General features: G+C 39.9%; 1 protein-coding gene across 1 annotated transcript in view; it reads left to right on the top strand.

Annotated features, from left to right (window-relative positions):
* Positions 1-25,284, top strand: part of PTPRO (protein tyrosine phosphatase receptor type O) — a 158,272-nt gene that overhangs the window by 96,147 nt on the left and 36,841 nt on the right. Inside the window, exons 3-10 of the mRNA XM_050905772.1 lie at positions 3,050-3,208; positions 5,205-5,357; positions 7,004-7,450; positions 8,448-8,609; positions 11,366-11,565; positions 14,011-14,131; positions 16,596-16,789; positions 19,242-19,353. Of these exons, the coding sequence (XP_050761729.1) occupies positions 3,050-3,208; positions 5,205-5,357; positions 7,004-7,450; positions 8,448-8,609; positions 11,366-11,565; positions 14,011-14,131; positions 16,596-16,789; positions 19,242-19,353 (1,548 nt within the window). The remainder of the gene's footprint in view (positions 1-3,049; positions 3,209-5,204; positions 5,358-7,003; positions 7,451-8,447; positions 8,610-11,365; positions 11,566-14,010; positions 14,132-16,595; positions 16,790-19,241; positions 19,354-25,284) is intronic.

Below are 25,284 nucleotides of genomic sequence, written 5' to 3'. Positions count from 1 at the left end.
TTGAATGCATTAATGGAGGATTTAGCATCCAGAATTTTCCAGGGCATTTGAGGAAGAGGTTAGCTACATTTATTATGCTATCTTGATATTTGTACAATACAAGCTATGTGCTAAATGCAAAATGCTGGAGAGTCCAGGAGAAACACAGAAGTTAAGTTTCCCATAAACAGATATAATGGGAAAGCAGTTGCTATAGGAGCAGCAGATTCTGAGACACTAAGAAAAAAGGCAAATTTAGGTCTTGATCCTGCAAGCTTGTCTATGTGCATTTAATACAATCTGCAAGTCTAAAAATAAAGAGATTATACATGAAGAAGTGCCTTAAACATGCTATTAGAGGGACACTGAAATCCTCGAAGTGCCTTCTGTAATATGACTTCAGACATCAATGTAGTGCAGAGCATTTATAAAGCTCTAAGTTTTCTGAAGTATTATATTACACTTTATTTAGGCTATTTCTTGAGAACCACTGAAATCTGTGAAAAGCTGGATCCTAAATACTGAAAATTGTAAAATTAAAAAACCCAAACTCTTTATGCTCTGAATTATAAATATAGATAGTGAAGAGTGACATTTTACATATTCTTTAACTTTAATAACTCTAGGAGCAGTTAGTAAGTGAAAAACAGAACGTGATTTTTATCTGCTGAGTGTCCTTTTAATTTCACAGTGTGCAAATAGCTTTTGATGTGAAGATTTGGTGCCAAAGGAAGTAAGATAATGGAAGAATCTTTAAATTGCATTATATCACTCATGCTACTCTGCTAACATCAGCCATGAGCAAGGAGAGGATAGTAAGCGGAAGATAACAACAAGAAAGAGAGTCTGTGGTGATTACTGCTTAATTCAATTATTGGTTAATTAAATCAAAGCATCAGGAGGAAAAATCATTTGGATTAAAAATGAATATAATGTCCATCCTTTATTTGATTTGTTGTAGGAAGGAATAAATGGGGTAATTTAATCACTGACATAAGAAAGTTTCAGTAATTCTTTCAGAAATAAGGAGACCTCAGATGTGAATGAGATAGCAGAAGAAAGCCCAGGGCACACCAGCTAACATGAAAGATGACTGCATGTAAGCGTTGTGCTATTTAGAGACTGTTATTGACATTTAAACTACTATCGTGTGCTATGTGAGCTGTGATATGAACCCTCTGGTCATGTGGATAGTCAGATCAACTATTTATTTCAGAATAAGCAATGGGAAAAGCCTCAGCAGAGAGAAGAGGGTAGGCTTTGTTTCCCGTGATCTGCTTTACTCCTATTTATTTCTAGGCTATCAGGAATTGTCACCAAAATTTTCACAGATGCCATCACTGAAGTGCCTGTTGGCATCTGTGAGAGTGGGAGTTTCTATTTGTAAGTGGTTAACCTACAAATATACTGATATTTACCTGAAGCTAATGAAGCGTCTTTGCCATGGGAAATAGTTTAATAATCCCACACCATTGCATTCCCGTGCTGTGACAAAGTTAAAAATGACAACACGACTTCTTCTTAAGACTTGTGGAAAGATTCTGTTTGCTTCTGTGGCTTTTGTTCTTAGTTGTTTTTTCATCTCCACTTCTCATCACATCTGGAAACTTAGTACTGTGGTGAAAATACTGTGCTAGTAAATGGAATTTAATTTTCGTTTCCACTACAGTCCTGCTTTTCCATCTTTGATTAACCTATTCCACCTTCTGTGGGATAATTCCACTTTTAAAACTGATACTGGTCTTCCCTTTCATCTACTCTTTCTCTTACCCATTGTGACTGTATACTCTTTGGGGAAAAATATTTTATTAGTTTTTCTCCAGGGCCTACTGCAGCAGAACTTTGAACTCAGATGTGTCCTCTAAGGCCATGCTAATCAACAGCCTGAATTTTTCAGTCTGCTCTCTACAGTGTGCAGGAACTAAATCAACTTGATAATACTTATAAGGATGTAGGCATAATAACTGAGGGTGTTGTGCATTAACTACCTCTATTAAAATATGTTAGGATGACAAATTTCAACTAACACTATAACCTTGTTTTGAATATCTGCTTGGCCCTCTTAACCGATATATAGTTGGGTTGCTATCATTTTTTTCTTGCTGAGGGGAGCATCGAGCAAAAGGGTAATATTTAATTTTTTTTTTTTTTTTTTTTGTGGATAGAGGGGGCTGAATAAAACTATGACTCTCTTATTGTTAGCAACAATCCAGACTCCCAGCTGCAGTGAATTGACACAGCTTTCCTTAGTTGATGGAGGAAAGCTGGTCTAGATGCCACATCACAGGACACAGGGTATTTTTCTTACTTTTTGTAGCCCACCTGGCTCAGAGTTCAGAGCACTAGATCGGCAGTTCCTCACTTACCTCCTTTCTGTGCGCAGGCTTCCCTTGTGTCCTCCAGTAAACCACTTTACTTCTCTGTACCTCAGTTCTTCATCTGTAAAATAATGGTAATGGTACTGCTATATTTTATAGAAGTTTGGTGTGGATAAATACGTTGAAGACAGTGGCCCTCTCAGATATGGTAGGAATGGGGACCCATGAAATAAAGAAATGAATATGTATCAAAATAGAAAATCTTCATTCAGGTAGCTTCCTTTGGCCATCACACTGATAAGCTTCTCTACTAATCTGAAAAGTTCACATTTATGCCAAACTTATGAGCAATTTCAAGTGTTTTGTTGTTCTTGTCTGGGCACTTTTACATGATTGGCAAGCATTAAAGGCGAAAATCTTTCTGGGATAATGACTGTGAGTGCTAAAATAATAACTGCTATTTCAACCTTATTTTTTATGGCAAATAAGGAAGTTTTTCTGTTAAAGTGCAAGTGTCAAGAACATAAATTGTTTTGTGGGGGAACACACAAATATTGCCTTTGACAGTGTCCCAAGTAACTTTGCCCCAGACCTCTGTGAAGGCCCCAATATCACCTGGTAGATTTAAGAGTGCCTGTGCCATACCTAGCAAAACCATTTGTTTCATTGGTGTTGTATATGTGTGAAGAACTCAGTTTGCCTATTAATCTGCTCCTTTCTTCCTTTTTTCCTTTTATCTGTATATCCTTTAGAACCCCTTCCTGTGAGCAGTGTTTCTATCTATGATTACAAACCATCACCAGAAACAGGAGTGTTGTTTGAAATTCAGTACCCAGAGAAGTACAATGTTTTTACCAGGGTAAATATAAGCTATTGGGAAGGAAAAGACTACCGAACAATGCTGTACAAAGGTAGGAGGAAACTATTCCACTAAAACTAAATGCTAACTCTGCTGGAAACACTTTAAACAGTGGTCTTAGGTGTGGTTTTGACATGTATTGGTTATAATGATTCACATTTCTGGTAATATGTCTGTTTATATAATAACTTTTATATCATGAAGTAAGGGATGGGTCCTCAAATTGAGCTGGTGGTTCGCTTTGGATTTAAACCTGCTTCCCATCCTAGTTCTAGTGATGCTTCTTTTCTTTTGGATTTTAGAGGAAGACTGGGTGGCCTGGATTTTTTTTAATCAGCTCTGGAATCAGCCTGGGAAGGGGTCCCCAATTTCTGGTGCTTCCAAATAAGCATGTGCACTAAAATCCAAAAAACTTTCCACCAATTTTTTTGTCTTCCCTGCTGCTGTACAATCCAAAACAAAAGACAAGGAAAAAGGAAAGAAACCCAAAACTCAATAAGAAGAACAGAGATACTTTTTTGCTTTCTAGATATGCTTGTTGAAATCCCTGGATGACATTCTGTGTCAGCTGAAAGCATTAAAAAAGTTCCCAGTCTCTTCCCTCTGGCCAAGGTTTCCTCTTTGGTGAGAGCTCTGGTGTGTCCCAGAGCTGGGAAACCCATTTAATATACCTGCTTCCTGGCAAAGGATTTAAACCTGGCAGTTCTATATCACCATACAGTGACACAGTGCTAATAGTGCTATGCTGTATAGTACTGTATATTACTGTAGCATTCAGTATTGTCCCTGAGCTAATAAACTCTGCTGCATATTATAAACTTCAATTTTCTTAAAATAATCTAATCAAGGGCAATCAATCTAACAATCTAGACAGTCAGTCTAAACAATTTAAACAACCAATCTAACCATCTACACAATGTAACGAGCAAATTCTGCTTTCTTTTTTATTTGTTTATAACTGAACTCCCTTTTGCCCTGCAGTGTAGCTTAAGCATAGCATCTATCTCAGAGATGTAAATGGGACTGTCCTATGGAAAGCATCTTAAGAGGTGAGAAAGGCACCTGCATACTCTGCGGGCCCTGAAACCCCAATGGTTTAACATTGCGTAGTGGCAGTAAAATGCCTTTGAGAAATCCAATAGGTGCTAGATTGAATTTTAGGCACTGAACTAAGGCTCCCAAAGTAGAAGTGTAGTCACTGTAAGCTCTCTCTAAAGTCAGCAGAGGGAGATACGCGCCTCCAGGAGGAGGCCAGAAAATTTTGGAGTCTCTTTGCTTCAATACAGAGTGGGGCTAGAAATCACATTTTCAATGCTGTGAAGTGCCAGAAGTTAGTAAGGGTGATTCTGGATCATAGCACAAAATATAGGTGACCTTTTCCCAGAGAACAAAAGGGATACCAGCAGTAATTTTTGTCTTCTACAGCTAATACATGGTTCCAGGGGCTGTAATGCTGCAGCTGCAGCTGCTGATAAATAAAAAAGTCAACCTGAATTAAGAGATTCACTAATCAACTTGCACACTCCTTCCCATAGCCAAATAGCCCTAAGCAACTTCTCTTCGGCCTGCACGTGTACTGATGGTGGACGTGAGCTCAGCTCTCAGTACCGCAGTTTGCACTCAGTTGCATGGTGGATGGCCCTTTGAGCATCTAACCCGAACATTAAGCCTCAGTCAGCAAAAGACCAAGGAGGCTTTTGCGTGCAGCAGTGAAAGGTCTGCAGAAACTGTCAGATGCTCTTTGAGATATGCAGTGTCACGTGGAACAGGTTGCCAGATTCAGTTCCCTTTCCTGTGAAAAGTAGTTCATGTTTCCTGTGCTGGGCTTTTTTTTTTTTTTTTTTTTTTGTAGCAAAGTGGCTTTGACAGCCAGGAAAAATGTTGGCAAACTGAATTATTAGAATTTCATGTCTCAGACCAGGCTGAGCAATGTTTAAACATCTGAAACACTGCCAGTTCAGCATGTGCAGTTGCATTATCAGAAAGCGAACATTTGATGAATTTTCCTCTTTTTTTCCTTTCTTCTTTTCCTTTTAAACCTTCTGCAGATTTCTTTAAAGGTAAAACAGTTTTCAATCACTGGCTACCAGGTATATGCTACAGTAACATCACATTTCAGTTGGTATCAGAAGCAACCTTCAACAAAAGCACACTAGTGGAATACAGCGGGGTCCAGCATGAGCCCAAACAGCACAGAACAGGTGAAGAAAATTACTGTGTGCTATTTGCTCCAAGTCTGTATGGCTGCTTTCCTTTCTGCCGTGGGGAGGGTATTGATGCCACAGAGAGGAGGGTCTGTGTGGGAGCAGTTCTCGGAGCTGCTCCTGGCCAGGAGCACGGGAGGAGGGTGCTGCGGCTAGTACGTAGGGTTATGTGTACGATGCAGTGCAAAGGGAAATTTGCATGAGTGTTTCTGTTGTAAAGCTTGCTTCTTAGAAAATATATTCTGCTTCACATGAGATATCCTAGGCCTTGTGCTAGGAATTAATTTTTAAGCCCCAGGAATAGCCACACTGAGCATACTATTGATCTATCTATATTGGTCTGTCTCCTTGCGCAGTGAATCATAGCTAAACTGTTGGAGAAGGCCTTCCTCATTGTGCAGTCTTCTATCACAGAGAAGAATGTCATAGTCGCCCCACTTGGCAGCCAGTTTATGCCCTGAAGCATGAACTTTTAATTTCCAAGACAGCAATGTTGCAAAGGCTGAAAATTGCATTTGTTCAGGGTCCAGAACTAATGTAATTTGGTCCTGGGATGGTGCCCAAAACTTTTCTGTTAATCTGTTGGACCACAGACATTTTCCAGGGTCCAAAGTGAAATGAACCAGTGGTAAAATCAAAAGGCCAGATCTTCAGATGAATAAGCTGATGTTGGTCCATTGCCTTGGACAGAGAAAAGCCAACTGATGCCAGCTGAGTTCTCTCCTGACCATCCTAAATATAGTTATCGAGATATTGAACCATAAGAACGCAACCAAGAGGATTGCATTTTTCTTTCCTGCTGCCCTCCCATCCCTCATTCTTTGCATGAACTGCAATGAGATTGTAGTGTCTGGTTTTGTATTAGTGGCCGTGACTGGGACAGGGGAGGTGAACAAATTAGTGTGTTATAAGATGCCAAGTTAAAAGGTACCAGTCAAAATTGTTTGCAGAGGCTACTTGCACTTATCATGTGTAAGGGCAGACAGACAAGCAATTACAGTGAGGCAGACAAAATGCTGTGTGTTCATCTCCTGGCATAAGTTGAAGTAACTTCTTCGCGTGACAGAATCTTGTCTTCTGGAGACCCAAATCTTAAGATCAAGCTTTCACAAATATCAAAATTTAAACTGATGTTTAATGTTTGTGAAAAGGTGGCTTCTAAAAGCATATGAAAAGCCCTACAGCAATGTGAAGGTCATACTTTTTAAATGTGAGCTATGCCATATGTTAGTTTTGCATATGTTTTTCAATTCATTTCTACAGAAGTATTTTTTTCCATGATCAAGATCGTTCTGGAAGACACAATAAAATCAATGAAGATCCACTCTTACAAATTCACACTTGAGTAGCCTTGCTGCTGTAATAGCACTGAAGTCTGATTTACTGTGACTTCACATCTACTTTTCTTCCTGATATTCTTGAATCGTGATTCTTCTGTGAATTTACGCTCATCTTGATCCCACTAGAATCACTTCTGCTATAAGTATATGTAAGAGAAGGGAGAATCTTAATAAGAACAAGTTATTTCAAAATATCCCTAGATGCATTGTTTTTCTGCAAACAATATTTCTCTGGGGAATTAACACATCATAAAGGTGCACAGAACATACCTATTAAAAGACTAACCCTTGCTTCTCTTTTAGTTCCCTACCCACCTCGAAACATTTCTGTTCAGATTGTACCAATCAACAGAAACAATTGGGAAGAGCACAGTGGGAATTTTGCAGAAGAATCATTCATGGGACCACAAGAAATCATAAGGAAAGAAAAACTTAGCCATTTTTCTGACAACCCACCCGAAATTCCAGCAGCGAACACATCTGCAGCCTGGCCAGACTACCGCTATAACGGCACTGAGTACGAAACCACATCGCAGCCGTACTGGTGGTCTAACGAAGCTGAGTCATCAGAGGGTGAAGAGGAGTTTGTCAATGCAGTTTCCAGTGATTATGAGGCCAATGACGTCAACATATCTGGAAAACTCACGCCAGCACCCCCTTCCTTCCTCCCTGTACAAATGGTGCTGACCTGGTTACCACCAAAGCCACCTACTGCGTTTGACGGTTTCCATATCAATATTGAAAGGGAAGGTAAACCAGAGCCTTATACCCTTTTCATACCTCTTTTCTGTAATTCCATTGGTGGGTTGTCTCCTCTACAAATTATTGATTACCTAGTACTGTGCTTCAGAGGGCTTTGTTAGATCTCCTCTATTTCTTGAGAAGTTTCTTGCATTGAATAGCATCCAGTTCTGGCTGGGCATCATGAAAGTAAGGGAGGAGGGGTAAATTGCAGTTTGCAATTCTCTTTTGTTAAACAAGATTTATACTGTTGTACATATTTCCGCACTGTTTACACTGCAGTTATCGTAAATCCATTCTGGTACAGAGAAAGCAGAAACGAGCTGATAGAAATCTGAGACAAAGAAGGTACATTATACCATGTAGTTTTGTCTGCAACTGAGAAAGGTTCTCAGGGCGACCTCGACTGGAAGGGGCATACAGAAAAGATAGTCTAGATTCAGATTAACAGTTGTCTCAGAGGACAGCTACCAAACATATACCTTAGGCCACAAGGAGGCTGTAGTGGAGAACGGGGAGACTTCTCAAGTGATGGAGCTACAAGAAAATCGCCATGTTGCTTAAAGATTTTCTGTTTAAAATCCATTTTATCCAAATGAATTTTGTTTCCTGACCAGCAGTTTTCATAAGCCTTCCCACACTGAGGGCAAATACTATTTTCACAGAATAAGAATGCAATAGATAGAAAATTGGAAGCTCCTTTTCTTCCATGCCGTGCTGTTTTTCACTTGCACAGTCATGGCAACGCTATTTTATCATCCCTTCTACAGAATGAAAATTTGGCCTGGGTTTATTGTTCCTCTACACCTATACTACAACCTTGGTCATTAATTACTCTTGTGCTGATGGCAAGAAATAAAACTACCCACATAAATCCAGTCCTTTTGGATACCTTTTAATCCCACAGCAGAAAACAGTACTAGCATTTCTGATATAAATCATTTTCTCAGTGGCTGGAGCCTTTCAAATTTCAATTAATCCACACTTTTTTTTCCCCCTGATTTAGAGAACTCCACGGAATTTTTGACAGTAAGTGAGGACACTCAGAAATTTGTTGCTGAACTGAAAGAACCAGGAAAATATAAGTTGTCTGTAACAACATTTAGCTCCTCTGGCTCTTGTGAAGTTCGGGGAAGTCAATCAGCAAAAACACTTAGCTTTTACATCAGTAAGTATCTCAACAAATCTGTCTTTTTCTCCCAAACCTATATAACTTTAATGTACAGAGTTTGACCACTGTGGCAGCTATGGGATCTGCTGCAGGATCAGAAGAGTCTGGTCTTCTGGAATTCCCTGTGCCAGAGAAGGAAATATAGTGCAAATATGTTATATATTATATCCTGCCTGGATGGGCCTTCATCGTGCCATCTTGGGAGAGCTAAGAACTGAAAGCAGGTAACGTATTTGATAGAGTCATTGCCCAGTGTTCGGAAGTGGCTCACTGAAACAAGTTCCCCTCTTGCATCTTTCAAAGAGAGGATTTAATTCTGAGAATTAAATCGGTGGTTATATAGATTCTTGAAAATACTTAACTTCCTTATCCCTGGAGGCTGTATGTACCAGGTTAGGGATGAAGGGCATCTCAGACTGAGAGTGTGGGAATTGTGCAATTAAACACTGAACTCTGAAATTACATGGTCTCTGAGACAACACGGGGTAAATTACAGTAGATGAAATAGTTCAACCTGCTAAATTCAGAGGACAAAAAGTAATTTATTTCCCTGTAGAATCCCAGGATTTCTTAACTGAAGATTTAGTAAAAGACAAAGTAATAATACACTACTGTGTAAACTAATATCATGACTGACAATTAGATCTGCAAGCAAGACAGGTGTTGGTGAATTCAGATTATTGTCCTTCTGATGGCTGTGGTCACCTTTGTAGCTTTTTCTACAAAAGGAAATAGATATAGCCTACAAAATGCTCATACAATGTGAACAGGGAAATACTTGCAGCACTACACAATTTTACATGTGGGAGGATAGTGTCTCCCCCGAATCATGAATGCTGCAACAAGACACAGTAGCTAAGGCTGGCAGAAATATTCATATTAAAAGGAAATGTACTCAAGTACTTCAGTACATTACTAATAAAAGTTGTGTCTTTAGTAGCTCATAACATTTACAAATACTAACTATTTAGGCTTAAATTCATCATAATGCTTGACTGCATGTAACTGAATTCCACTATCACTCCTATGTTTTTAACAACTTTTACAGTTGAAAGAAACGGTACTTGGAAAACAAAGAGAAAAGAGGAAAGAGCACATGAGAGAAAGGGTCTCTGCTGTTGTAATTTCACTGTCTTCTGGTTTTCTTTAGGAATAGTTATTAGACAGCTTCATTATAGGGAAAGCATTAAAGTATATATAGGTATACAAGTATGTTAAATAAATTATGTAACATTGCTATTAGTACCAAGTGTTGTTCCATTTTACAAGGTGTGACTTATTTCTATTAAGCACTGTGCAATACAGTGTCCTCCATGAAGTCTACTAACTGGTGACAGAGACCTGAGAGAAATGAGAAAATGTTAATCCAAAGTATAGGTGTATGGATTGCTAGATTAAGGATGAACTTGAATCTCATTGGATATAAAGTATTAAGATGTTACAGGAATGTAACGAATATTTTCATTTTACATGTAACACATGAGAACATTTGGGTTTTGGGGTTTTGTCTGTTAGTTTTGCAGGCTTTTAGAACTAGATGAGGATTCTTGGCAGTTGTCTTATTTATTCTGTCAAACGCAAGATCCTTAGTATTTTAGATAGATTTTATATGTATTTCTGGTAGTATGCCAAATCTGAGATGTGCACAAGTACTCTTAAGGTGAAATTGCTTTTCCATTCCTCTTTATGAGTCTGATCAAATAGGCTTTTTGTGTGGGGACTACAACTTCAGGCCGTGACATGAGGCAGCTCAGTTGCCTTAATGCCGATGCTGAAACAATTTCTGAATAGTAAGAGCTACGCATACATCCACTGGCTCCAGAGACTAATCTAATGATCAAATTCCTCTTTTTACCTGAGTAGGTGTGTGTCTGCTATCGTGAATAAATTTTGCTCATAGCTTCAGCCTTATCTTATCCCTGTAGCACTCAGTCAGTGAATCATGCTGTCAAATTGCTGGCTTGTATTACATAACATTTTTGTTGCACCCAGATAGCAGTATGGATTGTCAAATCTTATAGGCTGATCTTACACCAAATTCTTGCTCTGGCATTTGTTTTATTTTCTCAATAAACATAAAGTACCATTAGAATTGCATGGAGGAAGGAATGTCAAGGAGAGAGCTGTCACAAGCGTCACTTAGAAGTGACAAGAAAAGCTGACAATTTTCATGAAATCCGAAATTTTGACTAAATCTAGCTGAAGTTATTTTCCAAATTGTCATTTTATCTACATTTAAACCTGTGTTCTCTACCAAGTGCTTCAAAAAGTCTGATGGAGAATGAGATTCTTCACTGTGGTAACCTCTGTGAAGTAGATTTTCATGCTTCAAGGCTGTAGTACACTTGGAGGTTATGTTAGTATGTGGAGAGGCAAAAAATTTTGTGTGCTTATCCTTTAATATTTGTCAATGATCTGTACATTATTGAATATCACCACTTTTAAACATTCCCTTGGAGCAAATCTGATATTGCTGGGTCGTTTCTGGTAAGCAATAGAGAATACTGCAATTTGAATTTTCAAACAGTGACGTTTCTCTCTTCATCTGCTCTGCTACAGGTGAAACAGCACCAGCCACAGGCTGTTTCCCAGGGGCTGCCATCTTTGCTGCCTGAGGGCTGTGGAGATGGACAACTGTCAGTCCAGCTTCTTTCACTAGTAGTAAATAATCCCGTGAAAGAAGCATGTTTTAACATAAGTGCCTCAAATGCATAGAGTGGCTTGCTCACATGTGCTTTTGGGACATGTCCCAGGCCCCACAGGTGAATGGATAGAAGAGCTCACTGAAAAGCCCCAGCATGTGACCGTGACGGTGCTAAGCTCCACTACTGCCCTGACATCATGGACAGCTTCACAAGAGAGTGGCGGCAACAGCACCATTGTGTCTGTGGTCTCCCTGACCTGTCAGAAGCAAAAGGAAAGTCAAAGGCTTGAAAAACACTACTGCACTGAGGTAAGGGGCAAAAGCTGGAGCCTTTTCAAATACAGGAAAAAATTGCTTATCATCCTGCTGTTTGGGATTGTCGTGTCCAAGGGCCATATCAGGCTCAGGGCTGCAGAGCACAGTGGTAGGTGCTCCTTTCTGCAATCTAAAGGGGCACGGCTGATGCAGAGTGGAGGGGAGAGCACAGCATTCAGGAATGAAAGTGTGCGGTAAACCATAGTAGTGTTAAAATTGTATTTCTGTTGGACTGACTGTGGCCAATGCTTTGTTCAGGCTTGTGAGTTATGTTGTACCCTTTGAGACATTTTTGTGGCAGTAGGCAAAATGGTGCCATATCATAATAACACTTAGGCATATGCTGTAATCCATTTGTATTAAACAAAGAGCTCACATGCATGATTATCATCAAACTAGCATAAATTTTTTCTTAGATATCCTACATATGAATACAGAACCTGACTCTAAACTTTCTGGAAGTTTAGAGGTGATTAGAAGTCAACTTCTTTTCTTTTCATCCATAAAAACTGATGTCAACACTGGGAAGTAAATAGTAATTCAGACCACCTGTGATTTGGATGGACAACAATTCTTTAGAGCTGCTGTATGGGATGTGTTTATAATGATCAAGAATCCTGAACCCCAAAATATGGCAGTTTTCTGTTATTTGAAACCCTTAGTTAGTGCAACTCCAGGTCAGATCCTGTGGCTATGATGGATCAGTGGCATGTGGCTTCAATTAGAAAGAGGTTTTAGCCCACATGTCAGTTACCTTACCAAGGTGCTGATAAGGCCATTCTCTGAGCAGTGCCACAACTTCTGTCTGGCTCCCTAAATATGTGTGATGGAGGAGTCTGCAAAGGACTGCAGTGCTGCCCTGCTGCACCCTCAGCTCGCCCATGGGAATGGAAGGAGACTGTTAACGCTCCCAGTAAATCTTCATCTCCTTCAACTTTGTGATTAACCCTGCAAGTTAATTAATGCAGAGAGTCTGCATCCTTTAAAAATATCTTTTAAAATGAATCTTTGTCAAAATGTTTTGAGTTTTATTCCAAGAATGGCTGTGAACTTAAACATTTGGAAGTGTCTTTTCATGACAATTTGAGAATTGTTTTTCAGAATCAGCTTGTAATCTCATTGAGCTATTTTCCTTCCATTTATTAAAAGTGCAGTCATTTAATCAGGAAGCAAAACAATACAGTAGGTGATTATAAACCACAGATTACAAGTATATACTTATATGATTAAAGTAAATACTACAGGATTCATCTACAAACTGAAAAACCAGTACCTAAAGTTAATCCATGAATGAATAAGATATCTGTAAAAGTAAATGTGTGTTTATTGCAAGTAGGTAGAAAGGTGTAAATACAGTTATTTGTTTCTTTCTGTCATTACAAATATTCGTACCACCTCTAATCAAATTTTATCAGCTTATTATACCTGGAATTATTAACAACTGTTGGTTTGAATTCTCCTTGACAAGCTGAAAAGGGCAAAATTCAGTGCAGAGTTCTATCCATTTCTAACATTATGCATGATTTAAAAGTGATTTAGCTTTCCAAAGCAGCTGTTAAAGACAAGTTCTGTTCCTCACTAAATCTGTGCTGGCATTAACGTATTCATGTGCATTGCAGAAAACCACTAGTGCAAAGGTGGCTGTGATACAGACTTCGGAAAGGTTGCGAAGAAAATATTAGTAGGAAATACCAGCCTGCAGTTCTAGAAGGGGTGCATGAAGTCCTTTCCTCAAAGCTACTCCGTGCATTTACTGTTAGTTGGCTCTTCAGCAGATAAGACTTTCTATGTTGTATCAGACCAGGACTCACTTGGTCAGGCATTCTGCCTCCAGCTTTGACTGAAACCTGGTGTGGCACAGCAGAAATTTTTTAAAAGTGATGTTTCAAACTGAAAAGAAAAATCACCATTTCCCTTAGTCAGGTTTTGTAGTGCTGTGTAGGGGAGGTGAAAGAGAGTAATTCCTCTCTGATTTCACCATGCAGTCACTTAACACATGCATTCAGAAGACAGCTTTCCCATAACGCTGCCTTCAGCTCACATAGCTGCAGATGAATCAGATGGCCGATGAAAAGCCTCTGGCTTTTATTGAAAACACACGGTCTAAATACTCCAGCCTGAATAATATCACCTGAATATGAATAATGTAGCCTGAATATTTCAATAAACCTTGACAGTAGGAGAGAGTGGGTCTGCAGTGTGACAGCTGACCTGACACAGCAAGGCAAGTGTGATTCTCTGAGTCAGATCATTTGCCAAGTCAGTCCTGACCACTTTCACAGTTTTGCCATTTTGGGCTTAATGAATGGAGTTTTAGCCGCTGATGCCAGTATGTTCAGAATTATGCCTTTTGTAACTGGAGTAGTTCAATTACAGTCTCAATATTCTTTTAATTAACCAAGTAAATACTTCATATCTGATGTGTTCCCCTCATATTAGGTGAATTCAAGCAGCAGCCTCATTGAAAATCTTGTTCCTGGTGCCCAGTACCAAGTTGTGGTTTACTTACGGAAGGGACCATTGGTTGGACCGCCTTCTGATCCTGTTACATTTTCCATTGGTAACCCCTGCATCTACTGTTTGAAATGTGTTTGTTTTGTTTTATTTTTAAACATGTGTAGTATATTCATTAAGTCCTAGAGCCCATGAAGGAGTACAAAATTGTCATGTTGGTTATTTCAAATGTAATGAACACCTATTGAGAATATTTTTCTTGTATTGCCTAGCCCACTACTGAGGTGGGGAAAATACTCCTTCAGTGGAAGATAGATATTTCACATTTAAATGTTTAGTTATTACCAAACCTAACTAGAGAGCAGTTATGGCCAGAATTCACACACAGAGTGCCCTGTGGAAAGAACCGTCTTCACCCTTGGACACCTGAATATATGCTTGTCTCTAGCAGTGCTCATGGTCTATGTCATTTAGAGTGGGAGTCACCTCACTTAGGTGTAGCCAGCCTGAGCTGCAGGTGCTCTGTGGTGCATGGAGAGATGTGGGCATTTCCTAGAAGTGATTCATTCCCACTGTCTCATGAATTGTGTGGGACTGCTGTTAAGACATTTGTTGCAAATGTGCTTTATGAAGGATGTAATGCGGCCCAGTCTGCAGGCCACAGTGCTAAGAGTCAGGACAGCTGGCTTATCTCCTACGATACTACATGACCATCCCCATCTTCAGTTGTGTATGCCTTGACTTTCTTCAGTTTAATGGTTGATCTTGATGTTCTCTGCTTTGAGATTTAAAGATAAGAAGAACCCTCTGAGACTGAGTAACATTTTCAAGAATGTGATTTTATGGCCAACAGGCAGAGCTGCTGCCCCCATGCCTGTAATTCAGGATTCCACCAGGCTCCTAAGTAAAGAGTCACTTAGGATAGAATTCAGCATCTTTTCGTTTCAGTATAATTTATTTTGTTAAGGTTACCACTTTAACAAAATGTATGAAGAAGAGAAAGGGCAAAGAGAAAGAGATTCAGTGTATAGAGTTACATTTGCAGAGAAACATTCAACCTGAGTCACCCAGCTTCTCCTTTTGACAAGTAATCTGCCTTGTGGGAGAGCAGGTGTCTGAAAGGTAGAGATCTTCAGTACTTTTCATTCTGCTTCCTCTCTGTGATGTAGGGAAGAAAATGAAACAGAAAAAACCAAAGTTAATCTGTTAAGAATTGAATCCTTAATTGAATATGGTGAAAGCCTTTTCATTCTAGGCAATCTCCTTATATATTTTTATAATTGGGTCTGAATATAAATTTGAAAAGAGAGTATGGTATATTACAGTAAAGGAAAAATAGTAAGTAATATATATATACTTTATTATTAAAATGTCTATCATTGGACAATTTTTACAAATGCTTTTGATTTTCTTTCTCACTGTAGTTACTTCAGAAATCTGCAAAATTCTATTTTCACTTGAGAAAGTAAAATCATATATTCCCAAAGTAAATAAGTTCCTTCATTTTCTCCACTTTTGTGTGGTCTCACAACCATAAAAAGTTCTTACTAAACTCAAAATGGCAATCAGTTTCTAAACAAAACATCTCATAGGTTTCGTATTATAAAATGGATGTTTTCATGCAGTAAAACAACAGTTGTAGGAGTTTTCGTTTCATAACAGGATATTGAATTTGATATTAAAATAGTAGAACTGCGAAACGAACTGTTCAATGAAATTATCAGTGGTGGTTAATGATGAATGAAACTGAAATAAGATAAAATACACTTTAAAAAGTATTCAGTTCTACCCTTGTTTATCCTAAGCCCCACTTTCGCTGGGTGAGTATTAACACTTTAGAGGAAGCAAAGAAAAGATGTGGTAAATGATTTATGAAGGGAAAGGCAATCATGTGCTAACATGGGCTGAAGTAATCTGGGTGCTGGTCTTGGCTCTGACCTGGCGTGCAATAGCTGGGGCTCTGCAACCCTTGCAAATGTTAGCGAAGTACTTATTTAAGTAGCCTCGGTTAAGTCATGAAGAATGATTGCTTTCCAGACAAGTAAGGGTTGCAGAAGTTGACCCTTATGTGACATTTTTCAAATCACTTGACTGCTCTTTCTCAGTGTCATCATCTGTGAGGCAAGAATAGCAATACATGACAGCACCTTTAGGTTCCCCAGGGAAGGAGGGCTAGACATAAAAACTGTTCTTTCTCGTAGTCTTCATCTTCCAAAGTGTTATGGCTTTTGATGCCTTTGTTTTTGAGCAACTTGAAATTCCTCCTGAACATCCTGATTTTCAAAGTAGAATGGAACCCTCCATTTGTCAAAAAGCAAGCCTTGTACTTTAGCTCAAGCTAAGCAGCCAACACCAAGTAGCCTGTAGTCATTTCTGAAAAAGTAGACATAACAATCTGGAGAATAAATGCTGAAAAAATGGTATTTGACTGCTTGTGACAAGGAAGCTCTTGGGAATTAAAGTCAGGAACAAACCAGAAATAGGTAGAACTTGGTTAAGGAAAGGTATTGTTTTAAAATAAAGTGTAACTGATAACACACACATTACTAACCACAATTTCTGGTTTATAGTGCCCACTGGAATAAAGGATCTGACTCTTTACCCTTTGGGACCTACTGCTGTGGTTTTGAGCTGGAACAGACCTTTCCTTGGGGTGTTCAGGAAATATGTTGTAGAAATGTTTTACTTCAACCCATCAACGATGACCTCGGAGTGGACAACCTACTATGAAATAGCAGCAACCGTCTCTTTAACTGCCTCTGTGGTAAAGTGACCATTACTGACTATGCTTTCCCATGCCTGTGTGGCCCTGGCACCTTGTGACATTTCTTTGCCCAGCCTTTCCCCCATGAATACATATATATGCCTTTAAGCCTGGAACATTTCTCCAGGCAAAGCAGAGAAAATGGCCAGGATGCTAGAGGTATTTTCTGTTCTAAAGCAAGGGAATGCCAGCTGAACCATACTAAATTTTAAGCAGAGCGATGAGATAGGAGATGAGCCTCTTTTTTGTTGACAAATGGGCATGTTCAGCAAGTTCAGAGGCAGCTGCAGTTTGTGGGTGAGTTTGTCAGTCAACGCTTTAAAAATTCCATCATCTCCTCATGGGGGAGTAGTCCAAAGCCTTATCTACATGATTAATATTGATAATATGGATTTGGGGCTTGCGGGCTAGTCTTGCAGTGTGGCATCTGGAAGGCTTAGCTGCAGAGATGCTCTTGTGAAAACAGCCTTCGTGTTTCTGAAGTTACAAAGACCTATGCCAGGATTTCAACTAGGTGGAGACTGGTTTCTAGAAGAACACACATACACATATATGCACGCGCATCTTTGCAGAAATAAAGTGAAATTTTCCTCTTCTTTTCCATTATTTCCTAGAGAAGGTGAACAGATCTTATTCAGACTTCACTGTAGCACAAGACAGCAAGCAATTTTAGCTGAAATTAGTAGTTCAGAAAGTTATGAGTATGCAAAAAGGATAGCAATAACTTTTGCTGCTTGTGAGAGCCACAGTGATTTACGGTAATTGATTTGCATAATACCATTTGTGGAGTCGTTTTGGCTACAGCGGCTTAACTGTAATTGGGTACGTGACTGTAAATCTAGCACATAAATCTCCAGGGAAATTAAAAACAAAAATAACTTACCAAATGAGTAATTAATATCTTGTAATCATGACTCAGCACGATTAGATTAATACCTGAGTGATCCGAGTCATCTTAGAAGTAATGCCATCTTCCAGAGTTAATGTGGTTCATTAGAAAATGAGATTATATTGTGCCTTACTGTTGCAAATCCTGTTCAAGGAAGCCTGGTTGGAATTCCTTTGTGTGAATTTCAGTCTGAAATGTGACAGTGCTGTATCGCAGCCAAAGCGAGCATTTCTTAAAAAGTAGTTTTAAAGAGTAAGCCTGAATTAGAAAAAGAGTGTCTCCCTGTTCTTCTGTTATGGCATTTAACACACAGGTAGGTATTGGTGAACTTTTTGGGGGGTTGTCTAGTGGTACGCCAAAGTCCCACCATGTCCCGCAAATTTCCTTATGATCTACTGACATCTCCGAGTGGTGTATTCTGGAGCAACAGTGTCAAGCCCAGTGAGAAGGCAGGGGAATCAAAAATCAAGCTATCTGACAGCTTAGATCAAAAATTATTTTCCTGACACATTATCACTTGGTGAGAACTTTTGGAACTGAATTCACCCTTTCACTCTGTTTAGTTGCTTCGTTCATTTTGTGCTCTGCAGCCTATTTTAAAATGGTCAAAACAATGTTGGTATTTTCATTACACCAGGGGCATGTCAGAAGAAGTCCAAGCATCTTCAAGGTTTTGGTGTTAATTTGATACAACTTTTTCTAAAAAGCATAAAAAGAATAGTCCACAAACCCTGTATTTGGATTGCCTTGTGGTATCTGGGGAAAAAAGGCCACTGCAAAGAGCAGAGATCTGTAAAAATAGCAATTTCTGATTTGTTGAAAATTTTCATTATTTCCAATTTGCTTTTATTTTTAATTTTAAAAATGTCATGAGGCTTTTCATTTAAACATCAGATTAAATATTTGAAGTGTTTTGTGCTGTCAATGGAAGTATTTGAATTTTAACTTAAATATTACATACGATATTATAATATAAAATATATTGCATTTTATACTTCATCTATATCTCATTTGTATTTATATATAATTTATGTCTCATAAGTAATTTATGTTTCATTCATAGTTCATTCATAATAAATGATAATACAAAATGAAATACATTTTGAAAATTGGAAAAAATAAGTCTGTTGAAGTGACAATATCTGAGTCAAAAACATTGTTTCTAGTTTATCCTCAAACCCTATTTAATCAAAATAGAAAATCCTGCATTTTCCAGTTAAATGTTCTGCCTTCATCAAATCAGAATATTGTGATGGAAGATCACTCTGCAGAATTGTTCTCGCCACCCTGGAAATCAATGAGAGGTTCCCCTGGCGGGTAGGACCTGGGACCACGTGCGTGTGGATAAGCTGCAGAGCCGTCATAACCGTGTTTGCTCCCACTGCACAGATTTTTGAATGAATTCAAACGCCAAATTACAGAGATTTCCACTGGAGTAAGGAATAGGAGCTCAGTAAAATGAGCGTGGGCACTAGATTTATAAATATTGTTGTATTTTATAAGTCACGCCTCATGATGGTGAATTTTCTCCTGAGCTGCTGTTTGTCTTTTGTCACTTTACAGAAAATAGCTAACTTGCTGCCTGCTTGGTATTACAATTTCCGGGTCACCATGGTGACCTGGGGGGACCCAGAGCTGAGCTGCTGTGACAGCTCCACCATCAGCTTCATAACAGGTAAGCAGCCATCTGAAAAGACTGTGGAAATACTCCCGGGAGCAGAAGTGCTGAGAAAGTCCAACTTGGGTGTTGTGTTTCACCTGCAGATACTTGCAAGTTAGGATATTTAATAGCTAAGTGGGGTTTTTTGGATTTTTTTTTTTATTTTTTAATTTCTTTTAAGGACAGCTCTGAGGACTGCTTTAAATGAATATATATAATTTTCCTATGTAAAGCACAGTGCTAGATTAATCTGTTCCAGTCCTCCATCAGCTGAATGCATGGCTCCAGTGAGGGCCAGTGATCCCGCTCATCTTTTATGACACCGTATGTTTTACACATTGAGAAGTTAACAGATAAATAAGTAATCTGAATTCTTAGGCTTGCTAATATTATGAAACATTTTTCTGTATATTTGCAATGTTTCCATCTGCTTTTTCCTGCTCTTTCCCCTTCTAGTAATCCACAGATCAGACACCTTAGCTAACATGGAGTGGAGTTATGCACTTTTAGGCAGACCGAGGCAGGTAGTATGTTTGGTGGCACGTTATTCTTGTCCTCCAGCTTTGCCTTTTCTGCTGGGTGTTTTTTGCTTGCTCACAGTAAGGAGAGAAGGGTGTTCCTGTGATCAAGGCATTGCACCCATGCTGGCTAAATTGGCCTTGGGAAACTGTGCAGTGCTGGCAAGTCATTCGTCATCTGAATTCTCAGCTGCAGTAAATTGATACAACCACATGGATTGCCCTCTTCCAGTTGGGACCGGCCTTGCATTTAACACACTCCATTGTTTCTTGTCAGATACTTTGGGTTCAAATCTTCAACATGTCAAACAGATTAGCCGGAGAGAGAAGAGCATACAAGAGCTCCTGTTAGCACCTTGCCACATGTTCCTAGCATCCAGACTGGTTAAGTCAAAGTTCCCTATTGAATCACTTTGCTTTTATGTCCTGCTGTTTAGTTCACCTTGCAGAAGGTGATTGAAAGCAGTAAATAATTCAGATGCACCATGAAAGGAAATAAAGTACGACTCGTTCTTCTTTTCTAGCTGCAGAAATCAAATTACGAGGAAAATCAGCCTACAAGGTCCCAGCCACTCCTTCCAAAACAGATACTAGCCTAGTCCCAGATTTTCTATTTTGTGAGAGGCTAAGAGGATGTAACTGAGGAAGGAACTGAATAAGACCCATTTGCAATGATGATTAATATAGTGCCTGTGCTCAACAGAGCCACGACAGAAAAATTATTAGTGGGTTAAGTCCTAGCTCCACTGAAGTCATCAGAAACCCTCCCATCCTGAGATATCTGATCCCAAGCTACACTGCTGACAAATTCTGGCACTTCTCCAGTGTGTCAGAAACTCATAGCACCCACCGGGGCCCCGTGAAGGGCCTCCAGGGATATTCATTGTCCTTTGGCATCAATCAAGTTTTCTGTAGCACTATGGGGAAGCAATTTTCCAGCTGATTGGTTGCTGTATGAGGAGAGAAATGTCTTTTCCAACTGATTTGGGTACCAGGTTCAGCATTTTAGAGTGGAAATGTTCCTGTGGGGCCCTCACACTTCAATATTAAGTCTCCAGAAACCTGCAGCAGGAATTAGGGAGATTAAGGTTATTCCAAAATGTAAGCCATTGTCAGCATCAGTCTGGATCTATGTATGGGGAAAGTAAAGACTGTTACTGCTATTAGATGAAAAATGGATGAACTCCTTAACTAGCAGATGCAGACAAAATCAGAAATGGATGAATCTTGCCACTTGCGGTTGGCAAAACCTCTCTTCAAAAAGGTCATCTGGTCTTAAGTGAAAATATCCAGAAAATATCCAACTGCAGAGTTGCACCAATGTTTAATTCCTCTTATTATCAAAGGTTTATCCTTTGCTTCTGATCTAAATTTGTCTAGTTTTAATATCCAGTCCATAATTCTTGTTACACTTTTCTCTTATTGACTGAAGAGACACAGAGCTTTTTTCCCCTCCGTATACAGAATTTAGTTTCACTCTTTCCTGTTGATAAATTGCTTCCATTGAACTCTTCAGGTGCTCTCACAGCAAGGCAATTTCTCATGTTACTTTACTTTTTTCCCCCCACTCTGCCTCTCTAATTTTTACTGTCTTTACCAAAGTATGCGAAAACTGAAAGTGTAATACCAGCCTGCTGCATACTCCTACAGAGGCAAAATCAGCTCCCTATTCAGTGCTCTCCTGTTTGTGCATCTAGATGATTGCATTTGCTATGGCATCACACTGGAGGTCTGTGTTGATTTGCTTCTGTTCTGTGGCTTCTGACTCCTTCCTACGGTAGCTGCTTTCCAGAATTTGTCATTTGGGAAGTGTTGCCTGCATGTCTTTTTCCTAAAGACTCAACTTTGCACCTGGCACTTTGAAATATATTTTGTTTGAACAGGCCCAGCGTAGGGGCCAATAATTCAAATCACAGCCCTGTCCAAAGCCTCCACTCCTCTGCCAGTTGCCATGTTGCTTGCATGGTTCATCAGTGGTGCTTTTACTTTCAGAGTATTGATGAAAATGTTGAATAGCAGTGAGCCAGATCACAGCGTTTTAAGGGAAGAGTCCTAACAAAGAAATCTGGTTTGATCAAATTACAAGCGCTTATCAATAGATGGTCACTATTGAATGTGAGCATTAAATACACTCCTGTCCTCCGATTGTCTTATTACTTTCAATCTCTTCAGCTTTGTCCAGGGACTGCTGTCAGGCTAACTTGCAAGAAAGTGGCATGCCAATTTTTCATGTCTGCAGGTTTGAAATGTTTGTCCCCAGTAGCTGCTGCCTTTTCACTCTTTCAAGTTACCAGGGGATTGCAGAGTTCTTTATCACCCTCAGCCTCTTTCTTTCCAGAGAGGGAACAGATGGTTTTATGGAGCACTTGATCCCTTTCTGCATCATTCTGAACAACGCTACATCCCCTGGACAGGTTGCCAGGAATTAAAATAAACAAAAAAACTCCACCAAAAAGCCCTACATTTTAAAATACTGGAATGAAGGTTTTGTAGTCTTCTCGACAGTACACCAGCTGTCAGTTCTTCTGTGTAGAATTGGAAAGCTAACTTCTGCACCTGGAACATAAGCTTGATTTTTTAAAACAAAGCAGAAGGATCACCTGGGAGTTTGGGACCACACCTTGCAGAAAGCTCAGAGCAGACAAACCATTTTCCTGAGGCAGGGTCCCACTGCTCGTGTGGAGTCTATAGGGAGGCTGGGGCTTTACTGAACTGCAGTACCTGGAATGAAAAGGGTGTTACAAGAGACCAGATGATATATAGTGCTCTCCCACAACAGCTGGTCAGATGTCTCCAGGAGAATGGGCGAGATCTGCGGGATCCCAGAGACTTATCAGAAACAGCATTTGTTCTCTCAGGCTCCTGCAGCAACTGTTGCGTGCTGTTGTTTTAACACAGGGATAGAGATTGTGCTGCTGCCAGTGTTGCTGTGGTGACTAATGAGTTTTTAATGCCACCTGCTGTAAACAGCTGGATTTAAAGCAATCATAAGCAAGGGCACTTTAGATAACCAACATTTTCTTATACAGTGAGAAAGCTTTTAGCTTTGGAGAAGCAAAAAGAGTAAGAAAGACAGACTCTTGGTGTTGGTGAGTACCACCATGTCTGCTGTCTGTTGGTCCCGTGGGTGCTTTCAGCTCTCACTTCGGGCCAGGTCAGCAACAGGGTGTAACTTCCTACAGCCTCTCTGTGCCACTCAGCTCCCAGTGGAACGTGGTGCTAGGGGAGTCAGTCATGCAAGCCCTGGCCCTTAGTCTTATTTCACATATCCTGGACATTCGTTGCCAGATAACCTAAAGCAAACAGCTGTGTGAACATTAAGAGGGAAAGCATGTCATCAATATTTAGGTATAGGAGGATATTATTATTAGTGTATAAGATGCATGCCAGTTGTGACCTTAAATTGTAAGGAATACACAATCCTTGTGTAGGGATGGACTGAGAACTCTAGAAACCAAAAGAAGCATTACTTTAAAGATTTTATACTAAATAAGGTTGCTTCCTCTCAACAGCATAAAAGGACGTTTTCAAGATTAATTTGAGAGAATAGTCTCACTAAACGTTTCTAAATGGTTCTAAATTGTCCGTACATTGTATTTGCTGCCTTCCTCAGCGATTACTCCAGTAAATCTGTTCTCTAACGAATGTCTCGATGCAAAAGTCACAGAAGCCTTCGTGAAAGCAGCAGTGACATCTTGTGGCCCCTTCAAACAGACCCAAGCTCCGAGTCCGCCCTGCGTTTCATCTCGGCTGCTGCCACCCGCAGCCCTGCTGGCATCCAGGGCTCTGCGAGGGAACGTGGTGGGAAGGGTGCTCTCGCCGGGCAGCCGCATCTGAGCTGCCTTTGCACAAACGCACTGGACTCAACGGGGCTTGTGCAGAGGAAGATCAGTCAGTCCGTATCATTTTCCCTACCGTGCTCCCGAAGAAGCTGCCAAGCACATAGATTCATACACTTCCCCGTTTTATCCAGGTTATCCCATTGATATCGCTTTGAGAGAGGGTTGTGATCTTTACCGATCACTGACTTTCACTTTTGGGTCTCCACCCAGTTTTAACTTAAATCCTAACTGGGGACCTGCACCTCCAAATTAGGCAATCAGGGTGAGCTGACCAGCTATACCCCTTCTGCAGTTAATAGACAGGCACCTCCAGGAGGTAATTCTCATCTTAAATACCTATTTTAGGAGGAGATGAGTTGCTTTGGAGGCTGCTATCTTTCTTCTTGGGCTGCACAGGGAGTCAAGGACTTGGCTGGCATCTCCAGTGTAAGACAATCCATCAAACAGGCTGATAGGACTGTGGTGGGGCAGTCTGAGCTCTGCAGCACAGGGGACAGCACTGGACAGGAGCTGGGTGTGTGGAAGAAGAGGGACAACAGCTGCTTTACTTAATATCTAATAATGTAGCTACCTGTCATGGTTTAACACCAGCCAGCAACTAAGCACCATGCAGCCGCTTCCCTCTCCCCCCTCCCAGTGGGGTAGGGAGGAGGAGGAAAGGAAAAAACTAAAACTCGTGGATTGAGATAAGAATAGTTTAATAACTAAATTAAAAATAAAAATACACTACTAACTAAGAATAATAATAATTGTAATGAAAAAGAATAAAAAAAAAAAAGAAATAAGAAAAGACAAGTGATGCACAATGCAATTGCTCACCACCTGCTGACCGGTGCCCCAGCAGCAATCCGCCCTTCCCGGCCAACTCCCCCCAGTTTATATACTGACCATGACATTCTAGGGTATGGAATATCCCTTTGGCTAGTTTGGGTCAGCTGTCCTGGCTGTGCTCCCTCCCAGCTTCTTGCACACCTGCTTGCTGGCAGAGCATGGGAAACTGAAAAGTCCTTGGCTTAAGATAAGCACTACTTAGCAACAACTAAAACATCAGTGTGTTATCAACATTATTCTCACACTGAATGCAAAACCCAGCACTGTACCAGCTACTAAGAAGAGAGTTAACTCTGTCCCAGCCGAAACCAGGACACTACCATATGCCTGTAGACTAGATACTTGGTGCTTAGATGGCTGTCAGGCTGACAGCTTCCTTCTGTGATGGTGGGACTTTCACCTTGGGAACAAAGATGGCCATAACTTTTCATGCAAAAAGATGTGTTTTGGAAAACTGCAGGTTTGGGGCTTTTCCTCCTAGGAAGAAGCAAGCTCAGTGAAAAGAAGATACTTTTTCCTGTGGAAAAATTATTCAGTGTGACAATTCTTCTTTATTTCTCACTGATTGTCATTTCTTTTCAGTGCTATAACACAGTGAAGCAATATCTGAGGCTTTTAACTTGACTTTGAATTCCATTTATAAATGTTGACTCCAAAAATGGTTTGTATCAGTCAGTAGCTTCATGATTTTTTTTTTTTAAACTGAAAGATTGCAAACAAATGTATTTTTGTTCTGAATATCTCCCAGGTTAAAT

Source organism: Gymnogyps californianus, chromosome 1 (genome assembly GCF_018139145.2).
Source record: "Gymnogyps californianus isolate 813 chromosome 1, ASM1813914v2, whole genome shotgun sequence".
In the NCBI taxonomy this organism is placed as follows: Eukaryota; Metazoa; Chordata; class Aves; order Accipitriformes; family Cathartidae; genus Gymnogyps; species Gymnogyps californianus.
Note: the sequence above shows the minus strand (reverse complement) of the source record. Positions and strands in the feature narration are given on the sequence as shown.